Source organism: Hemicordylus capensis, chromosome 1, assembly GCF_027244095.1.
Source record: "Hemicordylus capensis ecotype Gifberg chromosome 1, rHemCap1.1.pri, whole genome shotgun sequence".
NCBI classification, from domain to species: Eukaryota; Metazoa; Chordata; class Lepidosauria; order Squamata; family Cordylidae; genus Hemicordylus; species Hemicordylus capensis.
Genome location: NC_069657.1, coordinates 258,618,981 through 258,646,250, shown reverse-complemented (window position 1 = coordinate 258,646,250; position 27,270 = coordinate 258,618,981). Strand labels below are relative to the sequence as shown.

General features: G+C 44.9%; 1 protein-coding gene across 4 annotated transcripts in view; it reads left to right on the top strand.

Annotated features, from left to right (window-relative positions):
* Window positions 1–27,270, top strand: part of SPTLC3 (serine palmitoyltransferase long chain base subunit 3) — a 168,677-nt gene that overhangs the window by 83,154 nt on the left and 58,253 nt on the right. For all 4 annotated transcript variants that reach the window (XM_053285430.1, XM_053285428.1, XM_053285429.1 and 1 more), the window contains exons 2-4: window positions 14,249–14,440; window positions 16,992–17,146; window positions 19,849–19,997. In XM_053285430.1, the coding sequence (XP_053141405.1) occupies window positions 14,414–14,440; window positions 16,992–17,146; window positions 19,849–19,997 (331 nt within the window). In that variant the 5' untranslated portion in view covers window positions 14,249–14,413. The remainder of the gene's footprint in view (window positions 1–14,248; window positions 14,441–16,991; window positions 17,147–19,848; window positions 19,998–27,270) is intronic.

Here is a 27,270-nt window from a genome sequence, read left to right as displayed (position 1 = left end):
ACTCGACTCAAATCTGACAGATTACAACATAGAGCACATTTGAAGATTTATGCTCTGGCAATACGGGCGGCAAAGAAGCGATTCTTTTCGGCCCATATTGCATCCACAAGTTCATGTCCGACGGAGTTGTCCAGGGTTGTGAGAGAGCTAGTGAGTGCCCCTCCTCCCTTGAATCAAAATTTGGAACCATCTATTACCTGCTGTGATGTGTTTAATGATTTCTTTGGGGATAAAATCTCTCGTATTCGAGACGACTTGGATTTAGACCCCACAATTACTGCAGTGTCTAAATCGGAGGTGTCCAGCGACTCCTCTTATGTGGTTAGGCTGGATCAGTTTCAGTTTGTGACTTGTGAGGATGTGGACAAGCTGCTTGGAGAGATGCAGCCTACCACCTGTTCTCTTGACCCTTGCCCAATATGGCTAATACTATCTGGCAGGAGGTTGTTGTAGAAGGCCTGGTAGTTATCATAAATGCTTCTCTGAGGGAAGGCAGGATGCCTCCTTGTCTTGCAACTATAGGCCTGTCTCCAAACTTCTGTGGCTGGGCAAGGTAATTGAGAGGGTGGTGCCCTCCCAACTCCAGGCAGTCTTGGATTAAACTGATTATCTAGACCCGTTTCAGACTGGCTTTTGGGTGGGCTATGGGTTGGAGACTGCCCTGGTCGGCCTGATGGATGATTTCCAATTGGCAATTGACAGAGGAAGTGTGACGCTGTTGGTCCTTTTGGGACTCTCGGCGGCTTTCGATACTGTCGACCATAATATCCTTCTGGAGTGTCTGAGAGGGTTGGGGATGGGAGGCACTGCTTTGCAGTGGTTCCACTCTTACCTCTTGGGCAGATTCCAGATGGTGTCTCTTGGGGACTGTTGTTCTTCAAAAACTGAACTTTGGTATGCTGTCCCTCAGGGCTCCATATTGTCTCTGATGTTGTTTAACATCTACATGAAACCACTGGGAGAGATCATCAGGACATTTGGTGCAGGGTGTTATCAGTATGCTGATGATACCCAAATCTATTTCTCCATGTCAACGTCATCAGGAGAAGGCATAACCTCCCTAAATGTCTGCCTGGAGGCGGTGATGGGCTGGATGAGAGGTAACAAGCTGAGACTGAGTCCAGATAAGATAGAGGTACTTATTGTGTGGGGTCGGAACTTGGGAGATGCTTTTGATCTGCTTGTTCAGGATGGGGTCATACTTCCCCAGAAGGAACAGGTATGCAGTCTGGGAGTGCTTCTGTACACAAAACTCTCCCTGGTGTCCCAGTTTGAGGCAGTGGCCAGAGGTGCCTTTTATCAGCTTTGGCTGATAAGCCAGCTGTGTCCATTTCTTGAGATAAATGGCCTCAGAACAGTAGTACATTTGCTGGTCACTTCCAGACTTTACTACTGCAATGAGCTCTTTGTACATAGTTCGGAAACTGCAGTTGGTCCAGAATGTGGCGGCCAAATTGGTCTCTGGGTTATCTTGGAGAGACCATATCACTCCTATCTTAAAAAATCTACACTGGCTGCCGGTAAGTTTCTGGGCAGAGTACAAGGTTTTGGTTACAACCTATAAAGCCATAAACAGCTTGGGCCCAGGGTATTTAAGAGGATGTCTTCTTTGCTATGAACCACACCGCCCATTGAGATAATCTGGAGAGGTTCGTCTGCAGTTGCCACTGGCTCGTCTAGTGGCTACTCAAGGACGGGCCTTCTCCATTGCTGCCCCGAGGCTTTGCAACACACTTCCTGCTGAAATAAGAGCCTCCCCATCTCTTACAACTTTTAAAAGGGCAATCAAGACGCATTTGTTCACCCAGGCTTTTAAATTAATTGTGTTTTAATTGTGTTTTAATAGTTTTAACTTTTTAATTTTAATTGTTGAAATGTTTTAATCTTTTATTGGCTGTTTTTATTCTTTTGTAAACCACCCAGAGAACTTGCGTTTTGGGCAGTATAGAAATGTAATAAATAAAATAAAATAAAATAAAATGAGAATCCTTCCTAGGGAAGTGGATCAAAATTTGGTTAGTCTGCAAAATTCTTTGCAGCTTCATATTCCTGTTATTTCCAGCTACTTCTGGTCATGCCCTGTATGATGAGTCAAACGCAAAGGGAGGGGGTGCTGGCCAGAAGCTGTTGACGTCAGCTGAGCTTTTAACCCCTTGTTTGGTACTAGCCATGAAGTGGACAAAGGCCTGTGTTAGATATTCTATCTCCCACCCAATGTCATTCTCCACCTCCGATTTCACTACCCTAAATAGCTGCAAATTTGGCCACCTCACTGCTTACTCAAGCTTCTAATCATTTATGAATAAATTAAAAAGCACAAGGTCCCAGTACAAATTCGTGAGGGACCCCCACTCCCTACTTCCCTCCATTGTGAAAACTGTCCATCTATTCCTACACTCTTTCTGTCCTTCAACCAGTTACCAATCCACACACGAACTTGTCCCCTTATCCCATGCTTGCTAAGTTTACTCAAGAATATTTGATGAGGAATTTTGATTTTTGGAAGTCCAAGTATACCATGTCAACAAGGTCACCTTTATCCACATGCCTACTAACACTCTCAGAGAACTCTCAAGAGGTTTGTGAGGCAAGACTTACCTTTGTAGAAGCCATGCTGGATTTCCTTCAGTACAAGGCCTGTTCTTCTATATGTTTAACAACTTTATCCTTAAGTATGTTTTGCATCAGGGCGGTATAGAAATTGAATTAATAATAATAATAATAATAATAATTAATAATGTACTTGGGAAGGACTCGATGTCTGGATAAAACAAACCAGTCAATAACACCTGTCTGTGTAAACAAGAAATAATAATAATCAGTTTACTTGGAACAGACTTTAATCTAACTGGCCTGTAATTTCCTGGCTCTCCCATGGATCCCCTTTTGAAAATCGATATTACATTGACTACTATTTATTTATTTATTTATTTATTTATTAAAAATTTTATACCGCCCTTCCAAAAGGCTCAGGGCAGTTTACATTAAAACACCATTAAAAACAATTAACAAAACCAAAATTATAAACTACATAAAAAATAAATTAACAATTAAAACATCGTAAAACACTAATTAAATAGCCAAAACAATTTAAAAACAAGTTTTTAAAAGCTGAGAAAGCTTGGCTAAAGAGATGCGTTTTCGGTAGTTTCTTAAAAATTGCCAGAGATGGGGAGGCTCGTATCTTATTAGGGAACGCATTCCACAATCTTGGGGCAGCAGCTGAGAAGGCCCGTCTCTGTGTAGCCACCAAACGAGTTGGCAGCAATTGGAGACGGACCTCCTCAGATGACCTCAATGGTCGGTGGGGCTTGTACTGAAAAAGATGTTCTCTTAAATACCCAGGGCCTAAGCCGTTTGGGGCTTTGTAAGTTATAACTAGCACTTTGTATTTTGCCCGGAAACCGATTGGCAGCCAGTGTAGCTCCATCAACAGAGGAGTAACGTGGTCTCTCCGAGATGACCCAGAGACCAATCTGGCTGCCACATTCTGAAACAACTGAAGTTTCCGGACTACATACAAAGGCAGCCCCACGTAGAGCGCATTACAGAAGTCCAGTCTGGAGGTTACCAACAAATGTACCACTGTTTTGGTACATTTTCAGTCCTCTGATACAGAGCCTGATTGTAGGGACAAGTTAATAATTTTGCTAGAAGATCAAAAATTTCACATTTGAATTCTTTAAGCACTAGGGATGTGCAGAACGAGTCCGTGGTCCAACGGTTTGGTCTGGGGGTTCATGGGTTCGTGATCGAACTGAACCCCACCCCCCCCCATCCAGCAGGTCCGTGGACTTTTTTTTTTTTTTTTAATTTAATGTAAAATTTTAAACGTAAAACATTTGGTTTGTTTTTATATTTTTCAGCTTAATATTTTTATTGTCTTTTTATTGTATGTTTTAACTTTTGTAAACCGCCTTGGGGTTGTCTTTTAACGAAAGGCGGTATATAAATGCAACAATCAATCAATCAATCAATCAATAAAAGCAACTACCTGTAGCCCGCCCCCCCCCCCCCGGCCTTCCTCATCACTGCCGTGGCCGGGTAAGTGAAGCCTTTTTGGCCCTTTCAGGCCTCCGTAAAAGCGAGCAGCCGCCATTTGGGCAGCTACTGCACGTGTGCAAATGCCCTCTGCAAGGCCGTGGCCTCACAGAGGGTATTTGCACATGTACAGAGGCCGGCAAAATGGCAGCCGCTCGCTTTTACGGAGATCCGAAAGGGCCAAAAAGGTTTCGCTTTCCTGGCCGCGGCGGTGATGAGGAAGGCCAGCGGGGGGAGAGGGAACCCACGCAGACACCTCACACACACCCCGCCGCTACAGCAACCCCCCCGAAGGGGCTACAGGTAGTTACTTTTACGTTTTAAATTTTAAAAAATAAAAGTTTGCGGACGGGGGGGTTTTCGATGGGGGCTGGACTGAACTGGTCCAGTTCCGTTCGAGGCCGGTTCAGCCTCGAACCGAACCGGGCCAGACAGTTCCGTGCACACCCCTATTAAGCACTCTTGGGTCATGGGTGGATGCCATCTGGCCCTGGCAATATTGTTAACTTTTAATTTTTCAAGATAGTTTAAAACATCATGAGGCTGTTCACACAAGCATACAAAACCAGGCTAAGGGAGCCCAGCCTGGTTTTGCAAACTGATGTGAACCCCTAGAATCGGGCTCGATCCTAGTGGTCACACAGCGGCAAACCTGCCAAAGTAGCCTCCTTGCTAAATGAACTTAAGGGAGCTGGAGCTCCCATAATCACATTTCTTTGATCATGTGTGCTGTGGCAGGCACACTTGGGGGGGGAGGCGGATAGGGGAATCTAATAAATCCCAGTACATTATTGGGGCTCCAGGGGGATGTGGTGACACACGGCAGCATGTCCCGGCATCCCGACCCCTGGAGCTTCCGGTCGAGCTACCTGTCTGGGGCCGAAAGAAGATCATCTGCGGGGAAGGTAAGCTTGATCCTCCTTCCCCGCAGACCGCCCTGGAGTTCTTCTCATCAGTCGTGAGAAGAGCTCCCATCTCTTTTCACCTTTAATTTACTCAGTTCTTTGGTCCCTGAGAAGTTCAATTCAGGAGCGGATATAGACTCAGTATCCTCTGCCATGAACGAATTAAGCTTCTACAATATCCGAATCCTCTTGAGTAATCCCTTTCACTCCCTTGTGGATCAATTGCCTCCCTGGTAGGTTTCCTGCATCTGATGTATTTAAAGAAGTTTTAATGCTTTGATGCTTTTTAGCTAAATGTCCCTCAAACTCTCTTTTTGTGTCCCTTATTGTCTTTTTACATTTATTTTGCCAGTTTGTGTTCCTTTCTGTTCTCTTCATTTGGGCAGGAATTCCATTTCCTAGCTTCCTTGACTCTGCCTGTTAGCCATGCTGGCATCCTCCTGGACTTTGTGGTTCCTTTCTTCCTTTTTGGTATGCATTCTAACTAAGCTTCTATTATTGTGGTTTTAAATGAACTCCTTGCTTTCTGGATCCTTCTAACTTTCCCTTTCAGCTTTCTTTTACCTTTCCCTTTCAGCTTTCTTTTACCTCTTTTGGGTTAGGTGTATGACTATAAACAAGAGCCTTGGTGTCTAATAGGGAACATCTTTAACAGTGGCTAGAATTCTGACATTTGCTATAAGTATTTCCCAGTAGTTTCCTGTAGTAAAGTATATGTTTTGAAGAATCTAGTTATATAAAATCTGAAAAGAATCAGAGTTGTCTAACTGGTGGTACAAATAAAGGGAAGAAATTTTTTAATCAAATTGGTTCCCAGTTTACTAACTACTTTGAAACTTGTGAGATTAAACAAATCTCACAATAACCTAATGAGGCTATTCTCACGATTGCAGAAATCGGGCTAGCCTCCACTCGGCTGCAAGCCTGGTGGTTCTAGAGTGGGGTGGTTCTAGAGTGGGGAATCCGCTCAAGTACCCCTCCCCTAAAATTGGGTTTGTGGAGCGAGCGCTCCACAAATCCGGGTTTTTTTATCGTGAGTCGCCGCGGCTCCGCGAAAAGCTGCCTCCTGGCTCCAGGGGTCTCACCAGCATGCCCTGTGCACTTGCGCAGGGCATGCTGGACCTTCGCTCCCCCCAGCCCCCGCCGGCTCCATCACGGAGCCGGCAATCGTGTGGGCAGCCAATCCAGCCGCCCAGGGCTCCCGCCCGGATCGTCTGCAGGGAGAGACGAAGCTCCTGAAGCTCCTGAAACCGGGAGTGCCTGAAACCGAGTCTCACTGATCGTGAGACCCGGCTCATCATGTTAGATCATTGTTCCTCCCTCTATTTAGGTGTGTGTTTTGTTTCATTTGTTATATGAATGGAAAATTCCTTTATGTAGAAATGCTTCTTGTGTTAAGTGAATAAGTGTGTATGAGTGTGTGTGTAAATACAGATATAAAAAATGAATAGTGTAACTGTAAACACAGAATGACCATAGGCAAGTATGACAAAATGGGGATGCTTTCTGGGGATCTACCCTCAGTAGAGAGATTGCTCTGATCCCAATCTAGGAGCCCACTGTTCCCTCAAGGTAGGCTGCCACCAGCTGAAGACTGATCTAAAGCCACTGACCAGGCTTAGACATGGCTTCCATAACCTACAAAAACAAACTATCTGTCTTGGGACTCACAGGCACTGTACAGTCAGAGTCAACATAACCCAACTCAAGCCAACAATATATTGTTCTGAAAACTCCTCAATAATAGTGAATGACCTTACGAGGCACATGGGGAAGAGTTTTGCAAGTAACCTTCCAGAACCTATTAAATTAGACTGAAGCCACTTCTAAGTACATGAATTTTATTTAAAAAACAAAGGTTGTGTACAGAATAAGGAAAGTGGGGGGGATAGGAAAAACTGGAAGTAAGGAGAGGCAAGGACAGGAATTCAAAAGAAAGTACAAAAACATTAATTAGCACTGAGTTTTACCTTAGTCTAGCAGTAGAGATGTGCACGAACCGGTTCAGAGGCCCTGTTATGGCTGGTTCGGGTTACCTTTAAGGAGCAGGAAGGTTGCTCCCCCACCCACCCACTGCATTCCCCCCACCCCCGGCGCTGTGTTTAAAAACGGTTCTGTGGGGCAGCAACGTACCTCCTTGCTGCCCCGGTGCTTGCTGGACCAGAAGTGCCCTGTGCGTTTCAATTGAAATGGGGTTGTTCTGCTCTGAGCTTGAAACAGGCCCTTTATTTAGAGGGTGTTCTGTTTCAAGCTTGAAACAGCCCATTTCGAGTCAAAACGTTCTTCACATCCCTAGCAAGCTTTACTAGTTACTATTTCAATGTCACGATTGTAGAATCTGAGTTCATCCCTGACTTTAGTGCACGTCATAGCTGAAGCTATGGAATTAATGTACAATCTGTCTCTTTCAGCTTATTCTGTGGTATTTAAATCTGTAAATGAACTCAAACAACCAATGCTGTTTGCTGAATGGAGCCGGGCTGAGTTTGTCATGAATTTTGATTTTAAAACAAAACTTACAACCTAAACTCTGGCTGAGAATTAAAATCTTGCTCATCCATTTCTGTATACTTCTTCCTGATTTTACCACATTGTGTTTTGTTATGAAGATGCTGTCTAAACTACACCCATTGTTTATGTTTTCAATAAGACATTGCTCTGTTTACATATGACATTGTGATTACAGTTGGAGTTCGACTGATAAAGAAAAAAGGTGTTTCCTAAAGGGAAGGGAAGTGATAAAATATAGGGCACATCATGGAGAATTTGGAGGGAAATTGAAGGAAAGGTGTCTCAACTGGCAGAAAGTCCTGGTACAATATCATCTTAGCACCCCATGGAAACATCTGTAATATACATGGCACTTCAGAAATGCAGTAATTAAATGGCCACCACTCTTATTTAGGGAGGAACTGAGATTTCTTAAACAATTGAAATAGTTTCTGAGGCTTTTCTCACGGTGCATTGTGGAATACCTGTGAGCTGCTCACCGCAGAGTGCATTGTGGGATACCCGGAGGCCAGGACACATCGTCCCAGCTCTCCTGGGATGGATCGTGTGGGAGAGCAGACGGCGTTCCCACCAACATTCTCTCAGTTGTCTGGGGAGAAGGTGAGTGAAGCGAAGCCTTCCACCAAAATCCTAGCCCGATTTTTGTGATCGTAAGAACCACCAGGCTTGCAGCTGAGCCTGGTGGTTCTGGAGCGGTTAACCTGCTCCTGTAGCCCGCCCTTTAGCCCGGGTTTGCGGAGTGAGCACTCTGCAAACCCGGGCTATCTGCTCGTGAGTAGCTGCAGCATGGCTCCGCAGTGTGGCTACTCGTGAGTAGACCCCCGGCCGGGAGGCTTAAAAGCAGCCTCCCGGCTCGGGGGTCTTCCCAGTATGCCCTGCGCACTCACGCAGGGCATACTGGGGCTTCCGGGGGCCGCACAGCCCCCGAGCTCCCCAGCCCCCGCCAGCTCCATCTCGGAGCTGGCCATCGTGTGGGCGGCCGATCTGGCTGCCCAGGGCTCCCTTCCCGCTCACTTCTCAAAACCAGGTCTCATGGATCGTGAGACCCGGTCCTTTGTCTAGTAACTGAAATACATGCTTATGTGGATATTATATATACTTCCGCAAAAGCATGTATAATATCTGCAGATTTTCTTTAACCCATTCTATAACAGATCAAAATGCACACTCAGCTGTGATGTGCAGTTGAAACTCAGCTGTGATACTCGCTGTGACCTAGCCCCCTCCTCCCCTCCTCTTGGCCTAACCTATTTCACAAGGTGGTTGTGAGGGGAAAAGAGCGGGAAGAAGAAGCCGCTCTGAGCTTTTTGAAGGAAGGGCAGGATACAAATGTCATAAATATATTGTTGTACCATTTCCCCAGGTCCTACTTGAAAATGCATTGGTGGTGGTGGGGACTAAATCACCATAGCCTTATCTTACCCGTTTCTCCGTAGCTACTTTTATTCCATTGCCAACTGCTTATCCCACTAAAGTTTCCTGCCTAGAAGCAGTAGAGATGTGGCAAAAGTGACCTCTTTAGCAACAGAACTTGTTGCCAGGCTGCACTAGGGAGTAGGAGGTTTGGTCCACTGGCCTGTTGCTTGCTTCTCAAAGTAGTCCTTCAGAAAATTTAGTAGCAGACTAGCGCTATAACATGTTCTTGTCTCCCTGAAGTGTTTTTTTTTTAAATTATTATTCACATAAGTTCTTGCCTGAAAAAAATAGTATCCAAGGAGGCCCATCACAATTTATTTTCATATTCTGAACAAGATCCATGACTTAAGTGCGAAAACCTCGCTGTGGTAGCTGGCATACTGTACAATGAAATATTGACTTTAGCTGAGGCTGTGTGAAAAGCCGCTTGGGCAGTTGTGCAGTGCTGGAAGTTGCATGGCTGGATGCTGTTTTAAGCCCTTACTCCACTGCCCTGGCACGCAAGGCCATTGGGGCTGCCTTTCACATTGTGCAGTTGCCCCAGCAGGTCCCTAACACCAAAGCACGAACTAAATTAAAACTACTGTTTTTTTAATAAATGGAATCAGTGCAGAAATACTAGGGATAAGATATTTTTTGTATTCCAACTCTGCAAAGTTGCTAATATGAAAAGATTTGCAGTTTTTAAGATATGTAGCTCAATATCTCCCAGTATATGTCCAAGGCAATTCCTGCAGAGCAGGGGCGTAACTACCATTAGGCAAGGGGAGGCGGCTGCCTGGGGGCCCCCACGCCTCGAGGGGCTCCCCAGAGGCAAGTCACATGAGGCAAGTCACATGATTATATATTGTGAAGTGTGTGTGTGCATCCGCAAGGGGCGCATTTTAAAATTTTGTCTCTGGGCCCACTCCAGCCTTGTTATGCCCCTGCTGCAGAGGACTATTACACATTTATTTTGTTCAATTTGAAACCACGGGTCACTTATAGATGCTGGTTTCTGTTGACTCATGGTTTTGATTCTGACTCTGTAATAGCACCACAAATTAGAGGTCGTAAAACCTCAGTCTTTATAGAACAGAAACAGATACTCTCAGCTTTTGGGATTTCCATATAAAATTAGCTAAAACTGTTTGCCTCTCTAAAAGTCATCTATTTTCCCCCAGTTCATTAGCTATAATATAAGACGATTGGAGAAATCAGAAGTATAATAATCTTCATTCGGATTCAAAAACAGTTCAGAATGGCAACTCAGAAAGAAGCCAGAAAGAAAGACTGAATTATTTTGCTAAACAGCTTTATTAGCTTAGAATTTATTATACCAACACCTAATTTTGATGGCACCAGCAAGAAATTTTGTGATCTTTTAATGTAGTAGCCTGGTTGCTATCATTCAGTGGAAAGCGCACAAGGAACCTTGGTGCAGTTCCATGAAATTTTATAATCAAGGGAGCTATAGGTTTCTGCCTAGAATCCCTGTGTGGAAGAGAAGCTACCTTCACGCTATGTTTTGGTAATTCAGGTAATTGCTTTTATTGATACAAAGACAGTTTCAACAGAAAATGGGTCAGAGGTCACAGACCTGACCAGATTCCAAAGACCATTGGCAAAGTACAGAACACAGTCTTATCTTGACAAAAGAGGAAATCACATAATTGTCTCGAGTAGCTTAAACATTTCAATCTGTTAGCTGAACAATATATTTTTTTAAAAGCAAGTTATAGTGGCAATTCATATTTACCTTGCATTATCAGAATGCTCTAGACAGGGTCGTGCAAATTATAGCTGCCCTACCTGTCAGCTAAAGCATTATTCAAATCTCCATGGACCTTTCCCCTGAAATCTGTTTCAAGCCAAAAAAAGCCCAAGCTTAGCTGTTTTCTGCCTGGTTGTGTTGTTTCCTTGCAAAGCATTTCTTGCTCAAACAGCTCTAGCATCAAGCTAACAAAATGGTTTTAGTAGGGTCAAATGAGCAAAGCAATTCCCACACCTGTATAATGGGCAGTACAGCAAGACATGGACAATAGATTCAACCTGATTTGAATCCCAATGACAGGTTCGTAAGGCCAAATAAATCTTGTGACATGTCCCCTCAATGGCAGCTGAGAGGAAGATGTTGAACCTTGGCAAGGCAGATGCTCTGCAATATTTAATTGCTGTTAAGATTTTAAGTAATTTTATGCAGTATTATCTGCCTTAACTGATAATCCATTTTCCAGAGGTGAACAAGGTTCCCCTGTAGATCAATTTTGGATAGTCTTTGCTTTAGCTTATTTGATATTAAAATAAGAACATTTCCCAAAACAGAACATCGCCTTGGGAAGAATCATCATTTTAATGACGACAACCCTTCTGAACCAAGAAATCTGTAACTTTCCATCTTTCCAGCAGTGTTTCCTCTAATTTTTTTTTCATCTGCATGCCGAATGAATTCTGGGAAGCAGTATCAAGGCAGTATGTGTTCATGTGCATTCAGAGTGGGGCCTTAATTATTCAGCTTGAGTGGGATCTCAAATTAATTGAGCGGACATCAAAAAACGTGTTTGCACACACACACATTCATGCCTTAGAGGGAACACTGCTTTCCAGGTCATTCTTAACACCAGCCCAAAGAGGGTCATAATTATTTTTATAAGTCCTCTGAATCTCAAGAGAGCTGTATGACCGAACATCTAACTAGTTTTGAAGACCGTTTTGGTACATACATTTGTGCAATTTCTTCCTTACATTCCTATGTGATATTAATGCCTATTATCTGAGCTTTGGATTTATTTAACCAATAGCCTACATTCATATTTATATGGATTTATTTAACCAATAGCCTGATACCTTACCATATTCCTCCATCAAATGCACTATTGATTCTTTGGGGTTAGTCAAGGAAAACATAATATCAACATATAAGTTGATCTTAAAACCATGTTGGCCTTGCTGCTCTTACCTGCACAGTTGCTCTCACTAAAGCAGCTCTCAGTTGCTCTCACTAGGTGAGTGGGGGCAGCCTGATCTGGTACCCCTTTTCAAAAAAATTATCTATATTTTTCCCTTTAACATGGATCTTGGCCGCTGAATGTTTATAAATGCTTCCTTTGCAGTCTAGAAAAGTGCCAATTATACTAAATTTAGGAAGAGTTTTATTTAATATGACTATTCTGAAACTGTCAAAAGTTTCAGTATCTAAAAACATAAAAGGTGTTACCAGGTCTTTTGCTTTATTGTTTTAACTGATTGCACTTTCCATATACTATCATCCAGCTGCCAATTAAAAAGAAAACCTGCTTGGTCATTATGAGTGTATTGCAATTTTATTAAATTTAACCTTTTAGTCATGATAGCTAATAGTAGGTGTCGGATTTCCACATGTAATCAATCAAGCTGAGTTCAGGTTTACCTTGAAAATCAGCCAGTACAGTCTTATTGTGGTTCACCTTTAATAGTCCTTTGCTCTTCTAGTCATCACTTTAACCAGATCACTTTTGAGAAAACTTAAGTATGTAGTACACCGCTCTGGGCTCCTTGGAGAAAGAGCAGGATATAAATGTAATAATAATAATAATAATAATCCATATTAAGCAGGATTTCTCCATCTGAACTGCACTCACATCTGTAATTCTTAATCTTCTATACCGTTTGATTGTGGGTGATTGTGTCAAGCATCTATGGTGGGAATTTTGTTTTTGTTTGTTTTGCTGTAATCCTGATAATTGTTTTTCTGTGTGGCTATTTTGTTCAACTTTAAATTATATCCATAATGTGTATCAGTGATAATATATAATCGTGTGTCCATCTTCTGGCTACACACTCGCATGGTGCCTTGTTGGAGCTCCGGGGGGGTGGGGAAAAGAGAGGCAGCACGTCCCAGTACTAGGCACTACTGGCAGGAGCCAGTGCTTGTCTGGGTGGGCAATCCGCCCACCCCAAAAAGGCAGCCTGCTCGTGTACGGGGAGGTGAGCGCTTTTGGACTCCCTCCCTGCAAAACAGGTAGCCCTTTCTCACTGCATGTTATATTCATTATATTTTTACACTACTGTGCAGTACTTCAGGGTTGCAATATGAGAGGGAAAGAGAGAATAATTGGCAGTACTGTATTCTGGCATTGTTTATTTGCCTGCCCCACCACAAGAATGGCTGCCCTAGGCAACCAACTAGGTCTGCCTAGTGGACGGGATGGCCCTGGGACCACCTTTTGGAACTGTGCAGAGATGGGAGTTCCATTTCTGCGTGGGCCTTCATGTGTCTGGTGCAGGGTGAGGAGGCTCCTTGTATGAAGCAGAGCCATACACTGCTCTACTGGTGGCTGGGACAGTGTACAGAGAGCCCTGGAGGGGTAGTCCTTTCCAATGCTTTCCCCATAGAGCTTTGTGGGGAAAGGACTACCCCTCCTAGCTCTTCACACACCACCCGTCCCGCTGCATGCTGTTCCAGCCATTACTGGGGCAGTATGAGGCTGTGCTTCCCATTAAGGAGGGGCCCTCCACACTGGAATCATGCAGCACTGCACAGAGTGCTGGCTGTTTCTGCATCAGTGGTCCCTCTAATTATTTTCATCTCTTTGCGGATTGAGTTCTGTTCTGGGCGGCAGTATCAAGGCAGTGTGTGCACACCTGCATTCAGAGTGGAGCCTTCCTGATTCAACCTGAGCGGGATCTAAAATGAACTGAGCGGACATCCGAAAACTTGTGAGCGCGCACACATGCTCACACCTTAGAGGGAACAATGCTCTGCATGGTTCCAGAGGGATGGTGTGGATTATTTGGCTTCAGAAGCACCAAGACACAGCCTTAACGGTGTGCGTATTTTTTACAGGGATAGAGCAGCTCGTAGAAAACTGCTCTAGGAAATGCTTAGAACAGAATACCCTTCCCCACTGGCTTAACATTTAACTGAAACAATCTGTTTGCTGGTTGCCATATGCTGATTAAGGGCGACTGGTAGAAGCTGAGTGTCTAGCATGAGGTCTGCTATTTGTAAAAATGTAAAGTAAAAAATAAATAAATCCCACACTTGATGCAAAAACATTGTCCCACCTAAAGTATCTCTCTGGATTCCAGCCATGGTTCATAGAAATTATACCGTCGATTCCTTTTTTCCAAGAATTGTAGTGTTCATGGATATCCTGTGTAGAAATAATTTCCCAACTACAAGAACTTTGTGTGGATCGTCCCCAATGACTCAGGCGTGTTTAAATGATTACACCTTGGTTTGAATTTGAGGGAAACTATAGTTAGAGAATGACTGGAAATGTGAGTGAATGTTGAGAAAAGTCAGTGTGTATAATTGTACATAGAATTAGATTTCTAATTTCCCTTTTATAGTACACTGTACCTTTGAAGTTCATGTGAAACATGCTTACTATTTCTTTATTTCAATTTTACAGAAGAATGGCGTAGCAAATGGAGGCATCTACAAAAGACCAATTAAGGAATCCTTTGAAACACCACCAATCTATATTGCTGTCTTTACATTTGTGGGTTTTGCAGTAGGAACACTATTTGGCTACCTAAGAGACTTGTTGAGAGCCTGTGGAATACAAAAATGTTACATGGCTACAGAACGGGAAGAACAAAAGGTAAATAGAACTAAAACGTGGTAGCCCCAATTCCTTCTCAAGAAGTGAAGCAGGAAAGGAAAGTCTGGTACATGTTGGCAAGAATAAGATTTTGCCCCCTGAGTTGTGCTTCAGATGTCATTTGTTCCCTTCAGGCCATCTCGAAGCTCAGGTTGGGCAGAGGGGAGGTACACAAGAAGACTAATGTGGAGGATTGGGTCTCTGACTGCTGGTTGGCAATTCCTGTTACAAATCCTTGCCTTCTTCTCTTTTGCAAATATAGATGATCTAAAATGTTTGTGCAATCCACCCAGCCTCTTAAATTCAAGCAGAATAAAGGTGTAGGATAAAAGCCACTTTTATCTCCCACCACTTAAAACATGGCTTGAACCAAGGTGGTAGTTCAATATTTTTTGTGTGCACATACCCAGTATAAATATGAAGTGTTTTTTTAAAAAAACCACTCAGAAATGGCTTTAAAATTTTGTCTTTTCAAGTAGTTTAGGACATAGTGGCACGTGTGTGGGTATTGCAACAACGATGGGCTGCATCAACATGAACTCTTTTTCTCAAAGGGTAATAATTTTATTAACTGATAAGTAGTGTTTGGTTAATATAATATTGGTTTCCAAAGATGCACATTTTTGCAAATGGAAATCTAGTTTAACCTGTCAAGAACTAGGCACAAGCTGCTAGATTTATTGCAAAACCACAAGCCTGATAGCCTTTGTAAGTGTGGCACTCAATAAAAGCCTAGGAAAGATTTGTATCTTCACCTGTGCAAAGCTCAACCACCCATGCAGATTAATTATTACAGCTAGAACTCCTTCCATATCTCTCAACAAATAGTTTTAAACAGACGGTTTGCACATTCAGTTGAGAAACTGAAACCTGTGCTTTTATAGAGTAGAACCCACTTCATCAGAGACATGAAGTGTTATCCCCAGTTGTTGGGGTTGTGCATGTGCATGAGAGTATGTGTGGTAGATAATACACATGTGGGATCTATCACACATACACTCACGTACATGCACACACACACACACACACACACACACACACACACACACACGTGGAGCGTTGAAGAACTGCTCAGTCTGACCTTCAAAGCTTGATCCAAGTGGCAGATATTTATGCATGTATCCTAGTAAGCAGCAAAGGAGGAACTTGAAGAACACCAAACACCCTGTTAGAAAGTTTGTATTTTATTAGCATACTTGTCAGATCTTCAATCAACTGACCTAACAAACCCTGTATGGAACAATAGGTAAGTCCCCTTGCTGTTTTTAAAAAGTGTTTTTCAGTTTTGCCTTGTTGGCTAGACATGCCTGTGAAGATTAACTAACAAACACCAGGAGACCTAGATGTAGCCCAGAACTCTGTGCTTTTTAAAAAAGAAAGAAAGATACAGGAAAACATCACGTAAATTCTACCTGCAGCCATGCCAGGTCTTGTAACATTGTTATGGTATGTGATGCTTTCCTCTGCCACCCTTCCACAACCAGGGGCAAACAGGTCTCATAAGGGTGGGGAGGGGGTTCTCAAGCACCCTGGTCTCTTCCACCTGCCAGGGAGAGGGATTGCCCTGCTCCTCTCCAGGAGTTTCCACCTTCCGTTTCCTCCAGTCCTCTCATCACTGGTCATGGGCCCCTTAAACAGAGCCCTGCACCAAGCTGCCTCCTCCCCTGGCTCCTCCCCCAATGTCTGGGATTCCTCCCTATCTCTTCCCCAGGCAACCTCTGCCATCCTCCTGGGCCCTGCCCCTTCTTCCGGCATTGTTACATCGTGCCATAGCAGAGGGACAGAGGCTGCTCTCTCTCTCTGCCGCAGCCAGGTGGTGACCTGCTAGCCATCCCCATTGGGCTTCCTCACTCTCCCTGTCCTCTGAGGACAGGTGCCGCCAACTGCCTGCGGGGTTGGGCTCGTCATGTCCGTCCCTGCTGCCGCCCCGCCAGGCGAGTGTCCTGCCTCGTCAGGAGCCGGCAGGAGGGCCCGACATGGTACGTTTCACATATCAATTTCCAAAGTTCTCTGCCAATCTCGAAATCACATGGTTCTGTTTTTTTAGATTTCTAGAGGCAGGTAACAAGCTAAAAAACCCAAAATAAAATTAAACCAGCAAAATGCCATCAACTGAAATTTCCCCACTTTTTCCTGACTTAATCCTGGGCCCTAAAGGCCAACCCCAACAGTTTGGTCAGTGCTTCAGAAAGGTACTCAGAGTTGGGTTTTGGTGAATTTGTCATGGCAGGGAGTTTCATAATATGGAGAAAGAGACAACCACAGAGAACATGAACATAATTCTGTGCTCTATGCAACCCTATGTTTGCGTGATGCTATATTGTACCCTTTGGGGAACTTGAAAGCCTTTTTTAATTATTATTTAAACTGTTGGTTTAGATCTTTGTGGAGAGAGAAGTGAGAGTGGGCCCAAGCCTTCTGCCTCAACACTTGCAAGACTATGGACTATTTTTTTTAAAAAAACAAGCACTACTACTACTATTACAAAATAGAAGATGTCCTAGAAATATAACCATGCATCCTTTTTTTTTCCCCAACCTGCCTCCCCTAGGATTTTGTTCCACTTTATCAAGATTTTGAAAACTTTTTTACAAGAAACCTCTATATGAGAATAAGAGACAATTGGAACCGTCCTATCTGCAGCGTTCCTGGACCACAGTTTGACCTGATGGAACGTGTTTCAGATGACTACAACTGGACATTTAGGTAGGTCAGGCTAGCAGGCAGCAATCACTGGAGAAACAATGTATTGCCTTCTCTCTTCATTTCAAACAATGATATTTTTGTAATGGCCCTCTTAATACCACAGATGTCTGGCCAGACATCCCCCACACTACCACTACAAATGTTTTATAAAGATTGTGTCCCTAAATTATCTGGAGTCTTAAACGAAATATGGCTTCAGTGAAGAATAGGGAATGTGTCTTTTCACTTCTCTCCCTCCGCCCCCAAGAGGCCTGGATTTTTCCCATTTAGATAGACTGTGTACTCTGGTCTATGACTGTAATAAAGATTGGATTGGATTGGATTGGATAGACTGTGAGGGGGGCTACTCTTACGATCACAAAAATCGGGTTAGGAAAATCCTAGCCCGATTTTTGTGATTGTATGAACCACCGGGCTCGCAGCCGAGCCCGGTGGTTCTGGAGCGGCTAACCCGCTCCTGTAGCCCGCCCCTTAGCCCGGGTTTGCAGAGTGAGCGCTCCGCAAACCTGGGCTATCTGCTCGTGAGTAGCTGCAGCGCGGCTCCGTGTGAGTAGACCCCCGGCCGGGAGGCTTAAAAGCAGCCTCCTGGCTCAGGGGTCTCCCTAGTATGCCCTGCGCACTCACGCAGGGCATACTGGGGCTTCTGGGGGCCACGTGGCCCCCGAGCTCCCCAGCCCCCGCCGGCTTCGTCTCGGAGCCGGCCATCGTGTGGGCAGCCAATCCGGCCGCCCAGGGCTCCCTGCCCGCTCGTGAGCTGGGAAAGCGGGCTTAGCCCGCTCTTCCCGCTCAGCGCCCTAAACCGGATCTCACTGATCGTGAGATCCGGTCCAAGGTATTCTCATGATCAGTGGAAAGTGGGCAAAGGGAGCTTAGCCCGCTTTCCACAGATCATGGGAACTACCGGGCTTGCAGGTGAGCCCATTTTCCCCAAAGCGGGTAACCGCTCAAATACTCCTCCCTTTTAAACAGGGTTAGTGGAGCGAGCGCGCTGCCAACCCCATTTTCTTGATCGTGTATTGCTGTGGCGCAGCTCTGCGCTGCGGCAACACATGAGGAGACCCCCCAGCCGGGTGCTCGGGGGTCTCTCCAGGATGCCCCGTGCACTTGCGCAGGGCATCCTGGAACTTCTGGGGGCCGCATGGCCCCTGATCTCCGCAGCCCCCGCCAGCTCCATGACGGAGCTGGCAGTCATGTGGGCAGCTGATCCAGTTGCCCAGGGCTCCACGGGCAATCATCTGCGGGGAGAGCGGACTAAGCTCTCCCGCTCTCCCTGCAGACCTCATTTCGGTGAGTCTCACTGATCGTGAAACTCACCTCTGAGAGTTCTTTGTTTATATCTCTTAGGATCCGAGCTTCTTCTTTACAAAATAAATCTTTTTAGGCTCACAGTTGCAGAGTAACAGTTTGAATATGGATATAAAATGAATCCGAATAAGAATGTCATAGGTTTCAGGACTTTTTAAAAAAGGTGTGTGTGATGGAAATGCAGCATTTGGGGTGCCATCATGGAACGGTCCCCACATAGTTAGTTCTTATGCTGAAAGAATTATCGTTTGCTATCTCTGCTGCTGCTGCTATACTACCTCCCTCCCCCAATTATTTTCTAATTTTGGGAAGCACCCTGTAAATACGTATGTCAACAAAAGGCAAAACCAACTATTAATTTTATTCATAGCCTTCTGGCAAGAAGTGGTACAGAGAGTTAGCATAAATCTAGAGACCAGATTAAAGCAGCAAGCAACATATTTGAGGCTTTCTACCTCAATACCAGCCCCTAAGTTAGAAGACCTACTTTTCTATAGTAGACACTCTGACTCTAGACAAAAATGCAGACTCTCTCCACACCTTCTTCACCTCAGCCCTCCAAGCCCCTGTTTTATGTTCAAGTCCCAGAAGTCGAGTTTGGTTGTCCTTGGGATGGGGGTGGTTGCTTGTGTTGGTTCTGTGTGCTGCTTGGCGACGTTGACATTTTTGACAGGAATTTCTGTAGCTGGATTATTTTTGTTTTTACATTTTCTGCCTAGGGCTTGGTATTTCCACTTCAGGTTTTAAAAAAGCTGATTCTAACTATTTCTTTCTCCCCTGAGTCTCAACCCATCCTCTCCCTCTGATCCCACCAGTCCTCCCAGAGAAATATGCATACATGTGTAAAAGGGGAGGAAATAAGATTTGGGGGGCGGGGTTGACTAAACAGTCAAGATACAGTCAAGGTTCGAGGCCTTGCACACAACCATAGCACTAAAACCAGGTTTGAACCTTGATCCGTCACAGCATAAAGCATGAACACGACAGAGAATCCCAGTTCTCTATTATAAGCACCACACATTAAAAACAGGCCTTGTTTGTGCTTTATTTTTCAAACATGAGTGGACTCCTTCTTCTGTGCCCAAACAATAAGAAATTGTGCTTAATCTACCACCCCAGCCCCAGGTTAGTTTTTCAAGGGAATTATTCATGCAGCTGACTTCAAGAGGGCTAGAAGAGGATCATTTTGTGTAACTGATAAAGGTGAAAACTGGTTTTGTTTGTTTGTGGAAGGATAGCCACCTCCTAAGAGCATGCCACTGTCGAGTATACTTTTTTTTTCAGAAAAGCTAAACCGTTGACAAGGACAATAAGAATAAAAATTCAGGATATAGTCATGTCTGCGGCCTAAGCTCTCTTAATCTGATTTTTCTTTTTAATGTATCTCTTGACTGTAGGTTCACTGGAAGGATAATCAAGAATGTGATCAACATGGGTTCATATAACTACCTCGGCTTTGCAGAAACTGAACCTAATGCTTTGAAAACTGTGGGTACTGTATTACATAAATATGGCACAGGAGTATGCAGCACCAGACAGGAAATGGGTAAGGAGGATAACTTTTTCAGTTATTACTATGACATCTCGTAGCTAGGTGGCTCAGCTTTACAAAAACGCTAATGGAGAGTTTATAGGTTTGAATTCATAGAAGGAACATTACTTTCATTGCAATCAAAGACAAGATTTAAACTACAGTATCTGTTTTGGCTGCTCAGACATGCTCTTTGGACGAGACTTTGGGTCCGGTCTTTCATGGGGTGGGGGTGGGGCCTCCAAATGTCCCCCATAGCAGTGGCCCGCACTGCACTGCCACAGCCAGCCATATGCATGACAGGGCCTTGCCAGCCTTTCCCTGACATCTCACGCATAGGGGGCCACCCATGTGAGAGCTACAGGGGTGGTGCCTCCACCAGCCTTTCCTGACCCCGACCTCTCTTGGGGGGGCACCATGTGAGATGTCCTGCCATGGTGGCAGCACAGCCAGCAGGCGCCCATGTGGCCCACCCGATCTCCTCTCTCCAGACCCCAGATTTCACCCTACCCCAGATCTCAGGAAGCACACAGCGGGGAAATAACAAGAAGTGTGCCGATCCCCTATGCAGCATGGAGCAGGCAGGGAAGAGAGAGAAGGGCTCTTCTGGATGCTGGAGAGGAGAGGAGAGGGAGTAAATGTAGAACCCAGTGAGTAAACGGACATGAACTGCCTAAGTTGCTCCTTGCCCATTAGCAAGCGCCTGCTGGCTTTGGCAATCCCCTCCCTCCTTCTGGCTTTGGCTCCAATGCAGCTTGCAAACTGGGTGAGGGCTGAAGCCTGCGAAAGGAGGGGGAGGGGGCTGCCGAAGGGATAGGGAGCTCCCCTTTTTCACTTCCTCTTCTTCTCCTTCTGTGTTGCTTTCCCAAGGCTGCCATCTGCAGCTCCAACCAGTCACCCTCCTTCCTCCAGTCCACATGCTTCCTTCTCTCCCAAGGATCAAAGGCATTGGGAGTCAGCATCTTGGTTTGAAAAGGTGGGGATGTCAGCCTCAGGCGATGCTTCTCTCTATGGCCTCTGCTGTGCATGCAGCAAAGGGTGGGAGAGCAAGCTGGAGCACCGGAGAAAACCTCTGCCTGAGTCTGACTTCCCAGCCTTTCACACCAACGTGCTGCTGCTGACTCCCATAGCCTTTGATCCTTGGAGAGAAGGAAGTGTGTGCCTTTGGAGTTATTCAGGCAGCTTTCTGAATTTGGGGCTTGTGGGGAAATGACTTTGACTAGCAAGCCCGAGGTTGCCGGTTCAAATCCCCATCAGGCAGCAGCAATATAGGGAAGATGCTGAAAGGCACCATCTCATACTGTACAGGAGGTGGCAATGGTAAACCCCTCCTGTATTCTACCAAAGACAACCACAAAGACAACCCCCGCGCTCTGTGGGCGCCACGGGTCGACACCGACTCAGCGGCACACTTTACTAAAAGTTTACTGTAAATTAATCAGCTATATACAATTAACTGATGATGCCCTCCTGTTGCCGCTTCTGCTGGAGCTGGTTAGCATAGCAAAGTTCCAGCAGCAGAAGCAGAATATGCAGTGAGGTCAGGGGAAGGGATTGGAAGGGTAGCAGCAGCTGCTGGAAGAGCAAATGGGATGGTACTGGTCAGTTCTGCTTTAGCATCAGCCTTGGGTAGGAAAGAGACTGATGTGAACAAAAGCCTTGTTTTAGCTGCCTGAGTTGGGTTCAGGGTTTTTTTCTTTTGGGAACAGAGGAAGCTGCCTTATACCGAGTCAGGCCATCGGTCCATCTAGCTCCGTATTGTCTACACAGACTGGCAGCTGCTTCTCCAAGGCTGCAGGCAGGAATCTCTCTCAGCCCTATCTTGGAGATGCCAGGGAGGGAACTTGGAGCCTTCTGCATGCAAGCCTGCAGATGCTCTTCCCAGAGCGGCCCTACCTCCTAAGGGGAATAACTTACAGTGCTTACACATCAAGTCTCCCATTCATATGCAAGCAGGGCAGACCCTGCTTAGCTAAGGGGGCAAGTCCATGCTTGCTACCACAAGACCAGCTCTCCTCCCATAGACCAGCTCTCCTCGCTTACGTTTTGGGGGACGTGGAGTTCCTGTGGTCATACTGCAAATGGATTTCCCAGCCAGTCGCCTTCCCCACCTGCATGGCCCTTTAGTGTCCCCAGTGCACACCCTTAATCTCTTTTTTTTCATTTCAAACACAAATTGTGTTACATGCTACTTTGGTATTCGGGTTTCTCCTTGTTGGGGCAGGAAGGGTAGAGGTGGAGGGGGCAGTTTTCATTTTCTGTTATCCAAACTAAGCAGCTTGGTACTTTTTTATTTTTAAATCCCTTCACTGTTTGTTTCTTGTGCAACTTCTTTTCCCTCTCTCTCTCTCTCTATTTACCCTTTCTTCTTGTTCCTCATGGCTACACCTCAGATTACATCTTCTATCAAGGAGGTGACTAGAGCTCTGAATTAAAAAACGTGTGCTACAAGGAGATTGCAGAGAAGCTACATGAGCACTTTGCATCAGTTTTCACTGCTGAAGATGTTAGACAAATGGGTAAATGAGCAACAAAATGGCAAATCAAATAAATAAATAAATAGGAATCAAATAAATAAATAAATAAATAAAATCAGATTTGATGTAAGCAAATGCAATGTGATGCACATTGAGGCAAAACATCTTAAATTCACAAATACCCTGCTGAGAGACCAACTGGTGCTGTGTGCTATATTTGAGTAAGGAGAAGTGTTCTACAGGGAGGGCATGGCTGAAGACACAATTAGTTTAAACTCTAAAAGTTTGTTCCAGTGTGAGTTCTCTGTCCTCTTTGAGATGAGAGGCTCAGGGAGAGAACACAACACAGTGAGTGGTACAGGGCATGTGAAGTATCTGTTGCTATATGCTGGATCCACAAACTCAGAAATGGGAGGCTTATCTATGCAGTGGCCACTTCCCTTCTTAACTTGGCTCCTATGTGTTGTCATGACACGTTAACTTGTTAATGTGAGGAATGGGTGACTTCTGAGTGAACATGACTGAAACTGGGTAGTAAAATGTGCATCTTCTATAGCATTGCAGCCTGTAACATTGTAGAATTCTTTCCCACCTGGCCCCCGTTGCATTAAAAAGAAGCAAAAACCCCTCTCCCCTCACCCGTTGCCTTGTTTTTAACATCTTTAAATTCTTGCAAATTCAGTTGCTTAAATATTAGATCCTTAAGAGACAGAGGGGGGAGTGGGTAAAGAAATATCTGGGACAGGAATATGTTAAGGTGTGTGTTGAAATGTTTCTGCTAATGCCTATTTGTTTTATATGGTATTACATTGTTGTGAATTCTGTTGATGTTGGTGCCCTCAAGAACACATGTGTTAAAAATACTGCATGTGTCATGGTGTGTGTGTGTGTGTGTGTGTGTGTGTGTGTAGGACTGTCTTTAACTAGCAGCGGAGGAGGGCCTCCAAAGGCCTTTAGGTGATGATGCCTAACTTGCGGGGGTGGGGGGAGGACTCCAAAAGCCTTTAGGTCCAGGCTTCAAAATTACCTAGGTGCACCACTGGGGCTGCTACCTTTTCATCCTTCTTCTCCCTCCTCCTCAGAGTACCTCCTGTGTGAACATTTGTTGAAGCGAATCTCACGATCAGTGAGACTCCCCTTTAGGGGGGTTGCAGGGAGAGTGGGCTTCGTCGATCGCCCACGGAGTCCAAGGGCAGCCGGATCGTCCGCCCACACAACTGCCAGCTCCGTCACAGAGCCGGCAGGAACTTCAGGGATCGGGGGCCATGTGGTCCCCGGAAGTTCCAGGATGCCCTGCGTAAGTGCACGGGGCATCCTGGAGAGACCCCCAGGGACTCCCGCAGAGAGTCTCCTCGCGTGTTGCCGCGGCGTGGAGCCGTGCCACAGCAATACACAACCAGGAAGAAGAGGTTAATGGAGCGCTCGCTCCGTTAACCTTGGCTAAGGGGTGGGGGAATTAGGTGGGTTATCTGCCGGGAATTAGGCGGGTTAGCTGCCGGGAGCCGCACGACCGCCAAAAAGCGGGCTAGGCTCCCTTAGCCCGCTTTTTGGCAATCATGAGAATCCCCTCGTTGTTAAGCCATGAGTAATTGTTTAGTTAGTGGAACTGTATTAAATGTATGCTTCAGGATTGTCATCTCTGAATTCTGGGGAAATAGGACTTAGAAAGGGTGAAGGAAGCTTTCAAGAAAAGATGGGGTGGGGTCATCTTATTCCCCCCACCCCCACCCCGGTTTAATATGTGCACCTTCATTAAAAGCAACTTTGGTACAAAGAGTCTGGTATGAAATCCCATAGTCTGCAGACTCTGCTTCCCTCTCACCGAACTATTTGAAAGGTAACAGAATGATAAAATGTGGATTCTTTTAGAGCAGAAATGTAAGCCACAAATTTTCTCCTACTGTTTGCAAAGAAGGAGTACATAAGCTTGAGGCTCATGGCAGTCGCATTGAATCCTGCTTTAGTGTTCCATCATGTGATCTGATGAGATGCCATACTCTCTCTGTTCCTTGACATCGGTTGAAATGTTATGTTGGACTACATAGTGGTGCTTCTCTTGCAATATTTATGGAGTTTAGGGTGTGTAGTCCTTCCTAGAGCTGATTTTTATCACGTGAGTGTGGGTGGTTTTTTAAAGTATTATTATTGTACTGGCTTTGAGTACCCGACGTTGCTTGGGCTTATGGTGCGAGTTTCTCTTTGTTATTGCATCCATAAGTTTTGTGGCTATATCTGTCTGTCTGCGTGGAGTGGTTGTTGGGGTTCCCAGACACCCTACATTACTCGTAGGGTCCTAGGAAGTCACTGTGCCAAGTTTGGTATGAGTTTCTCTTTGTTATTGCATCCATATCCATTTTGTGGATATACCCACTGTATATCCATTCTGTCTGTGTGAGGTGGTTGTCGGGCTTCCCGGGTACCCTGTGTTACTCGTAGAATCCTAGGAAATCATTCTGCAAAGTTAACTCATATGGCATGGGAATGTATAGGGAACAGACAGACAAACAGACATGCAGTTTCATAGAGAGAAATTTTATTGGGGGGGGGAATTTAAAAAATTAAATTGAACAAGATGGTGCAAGTACGAGTGGCTGGCTGACAGGCTCCTGAATTCTTGTACCCATTTGATTATTGTGACTAAATTTGTGGTATGCTTGAAAAGCCAGCTGAAAATCACTTCCACTTGCATGCAAACATCTGCAGCCCATCATCTGTTGAAGGGCACATGGCGGCAATGGGAAATGCGTTGAATCAGGCTGTGTTGTTGCAGTTTGTACAATGCACTAGCATTTCTTCCAGCCATTGCACGCTGTGAGAATGGCATGAGTGGTCGTGCATAAGGGCAGTGGCTGCAGCCTGTGATCTGAGTTTATGACATGTCTGCTTACATGTATCTGTAAACCACCCCATCTTTATCCATTAATGATTCCAAAGATCCATTATATTGGACTGGTTTGTATCCATGACATCATGACTGCTGTATTAAATATCCAAAAGAATTCACTTCCTACCTTGGAAATTGCTTTCATCAAAATATGTGCGTGCGTTGAGGCTACAGTTGGCTTCCACATCAGTCACCTTTTGACTTTGCAGAATGTCCAGAAATATTCTCTTCGTAGCATAGGGCCACATTTTGATTTGTGGTAGTTCTTCTGTGCTAAAAAAACAAGGCTGTGTTGTTCTAAAAGCTGCTGCTCTGTGCAGTTTATCAAGACAAAAAAATTACTAGTAATAGCTCAGTTGGAAATTTCCAGGGCAGCTTCTTTAATGCGACATGCTATTTAACAGGTGGTCACGGGGAGAGTAGAACATCATTGGAATGATTAACAGTTAATGAGGATGATTACAAACCCATGCTGTTCTAACAGAGTTTCTAGATGTCTATAATTACCTGTAACGGTACCTCTGTTGCTGCTTCGGCTATAATCTCATGACAAGGCCATAAAATCAAAAGCTTGCTGTGCGGAACAAATTGCCATTAACTATATTTCATAATATAGGAGGGAAATCTACACAAAGTTGTGCACAAGATGCCGCTTCAAATGGAACAATATGGAGGCTGCCTCCATATGGCCAGCTATGCATCTGGAGTACTTCAGTATGCAGAAAAAGCAGGGCCTGTGCAGATGTAATGCTGGCATTCTTTTAGCCATGTTTAAGACCTGGCATACCATGCTTTCACATGCTGCTACCCCTCTCATCTCAGCTGTTGACTTTGGTTAATGCCAACCAGTGTTCCCTCTAACAGGAATTCCCAGATGTTGTGGACTAAAACTCCCATAATCCCCAGCCAAAGGCCATTGCACCCGGGGATGCTGGGAGTTGTAGTGAACAACATCTGGGAATCCCTGTTAGAGGGAACACTGGTTTGAAGCCTGACAAGTGTTAACCATGACTTACCAGTAGGTTCCCTTTATGGCTTTGCTGTGGAAGTCCCTTTTCTGTGGTCCACAAAAAAAGCTTGTATGGGAGCAAATGCAGAGGTTGTGTTCTACATGTGTGAGGAATATGATCCATGGGTGTATTTTTCCTTGCTCAAGGAACAAATGGGAGGACATTTGCCCACCTCACCTCAAAACCTTTGGCTATGGACAAGGCTAAAGTGTGAATGAATGAGAGAGAGAGAGAAATTGCTTTTTACTCTTTCACACATTCTAAAAATGAACTCTCACAGGTGCAAAAGGTGAGACAGTTCCACAGCTTTACTGTAGAAAATGGGAATCAATCAATAGACTTCCCACAACATACTAAAGGGAGGGCAGCTGAGTTCTCTTGATGGTACCGCTTTTCGTGCGGTGATGATATAAGAGAACAGATTTTAGCTGCTTAACTAGTCAACACATGCTGGCAGGAAACAGTGAAAATCCCCAGGGTGTCTCCCAAGTTCTTCATCTAACAGGGAGAGACGGCTTGCGCTGCTCCCAATCTGCATTGTGGCTAGGCTGTGAAGTTCCTTGGGACAGAGATCATCTTGGCTTTCATCCAAGTCAGTATCACCCTGATGAGGTTTGAGGCTGTCCTCATTAAGAGTAGTTGTGCCTGGAGAAAGAGAAAGGCAAAGAGAGCATTACAAGTATTTGGGGGGAAGTTGGTGTCCTGGACCCTAGTGGAACCTTTCCCCTACACATCTGCACTGAAATATCCACCAGTGATGTAACTGAGTCTTGGTATGTGTAACTTCTTTTGTACACGACGACACCTTAAGCATGTAAACAGGCAAGGCTCAGCAAGCCTTGGCAGCCAAACTATGAATCAGCTGAGTTTCACTTTAGTTACTTTGATACTTTTCACATTGAAATTAGTAATAAAAA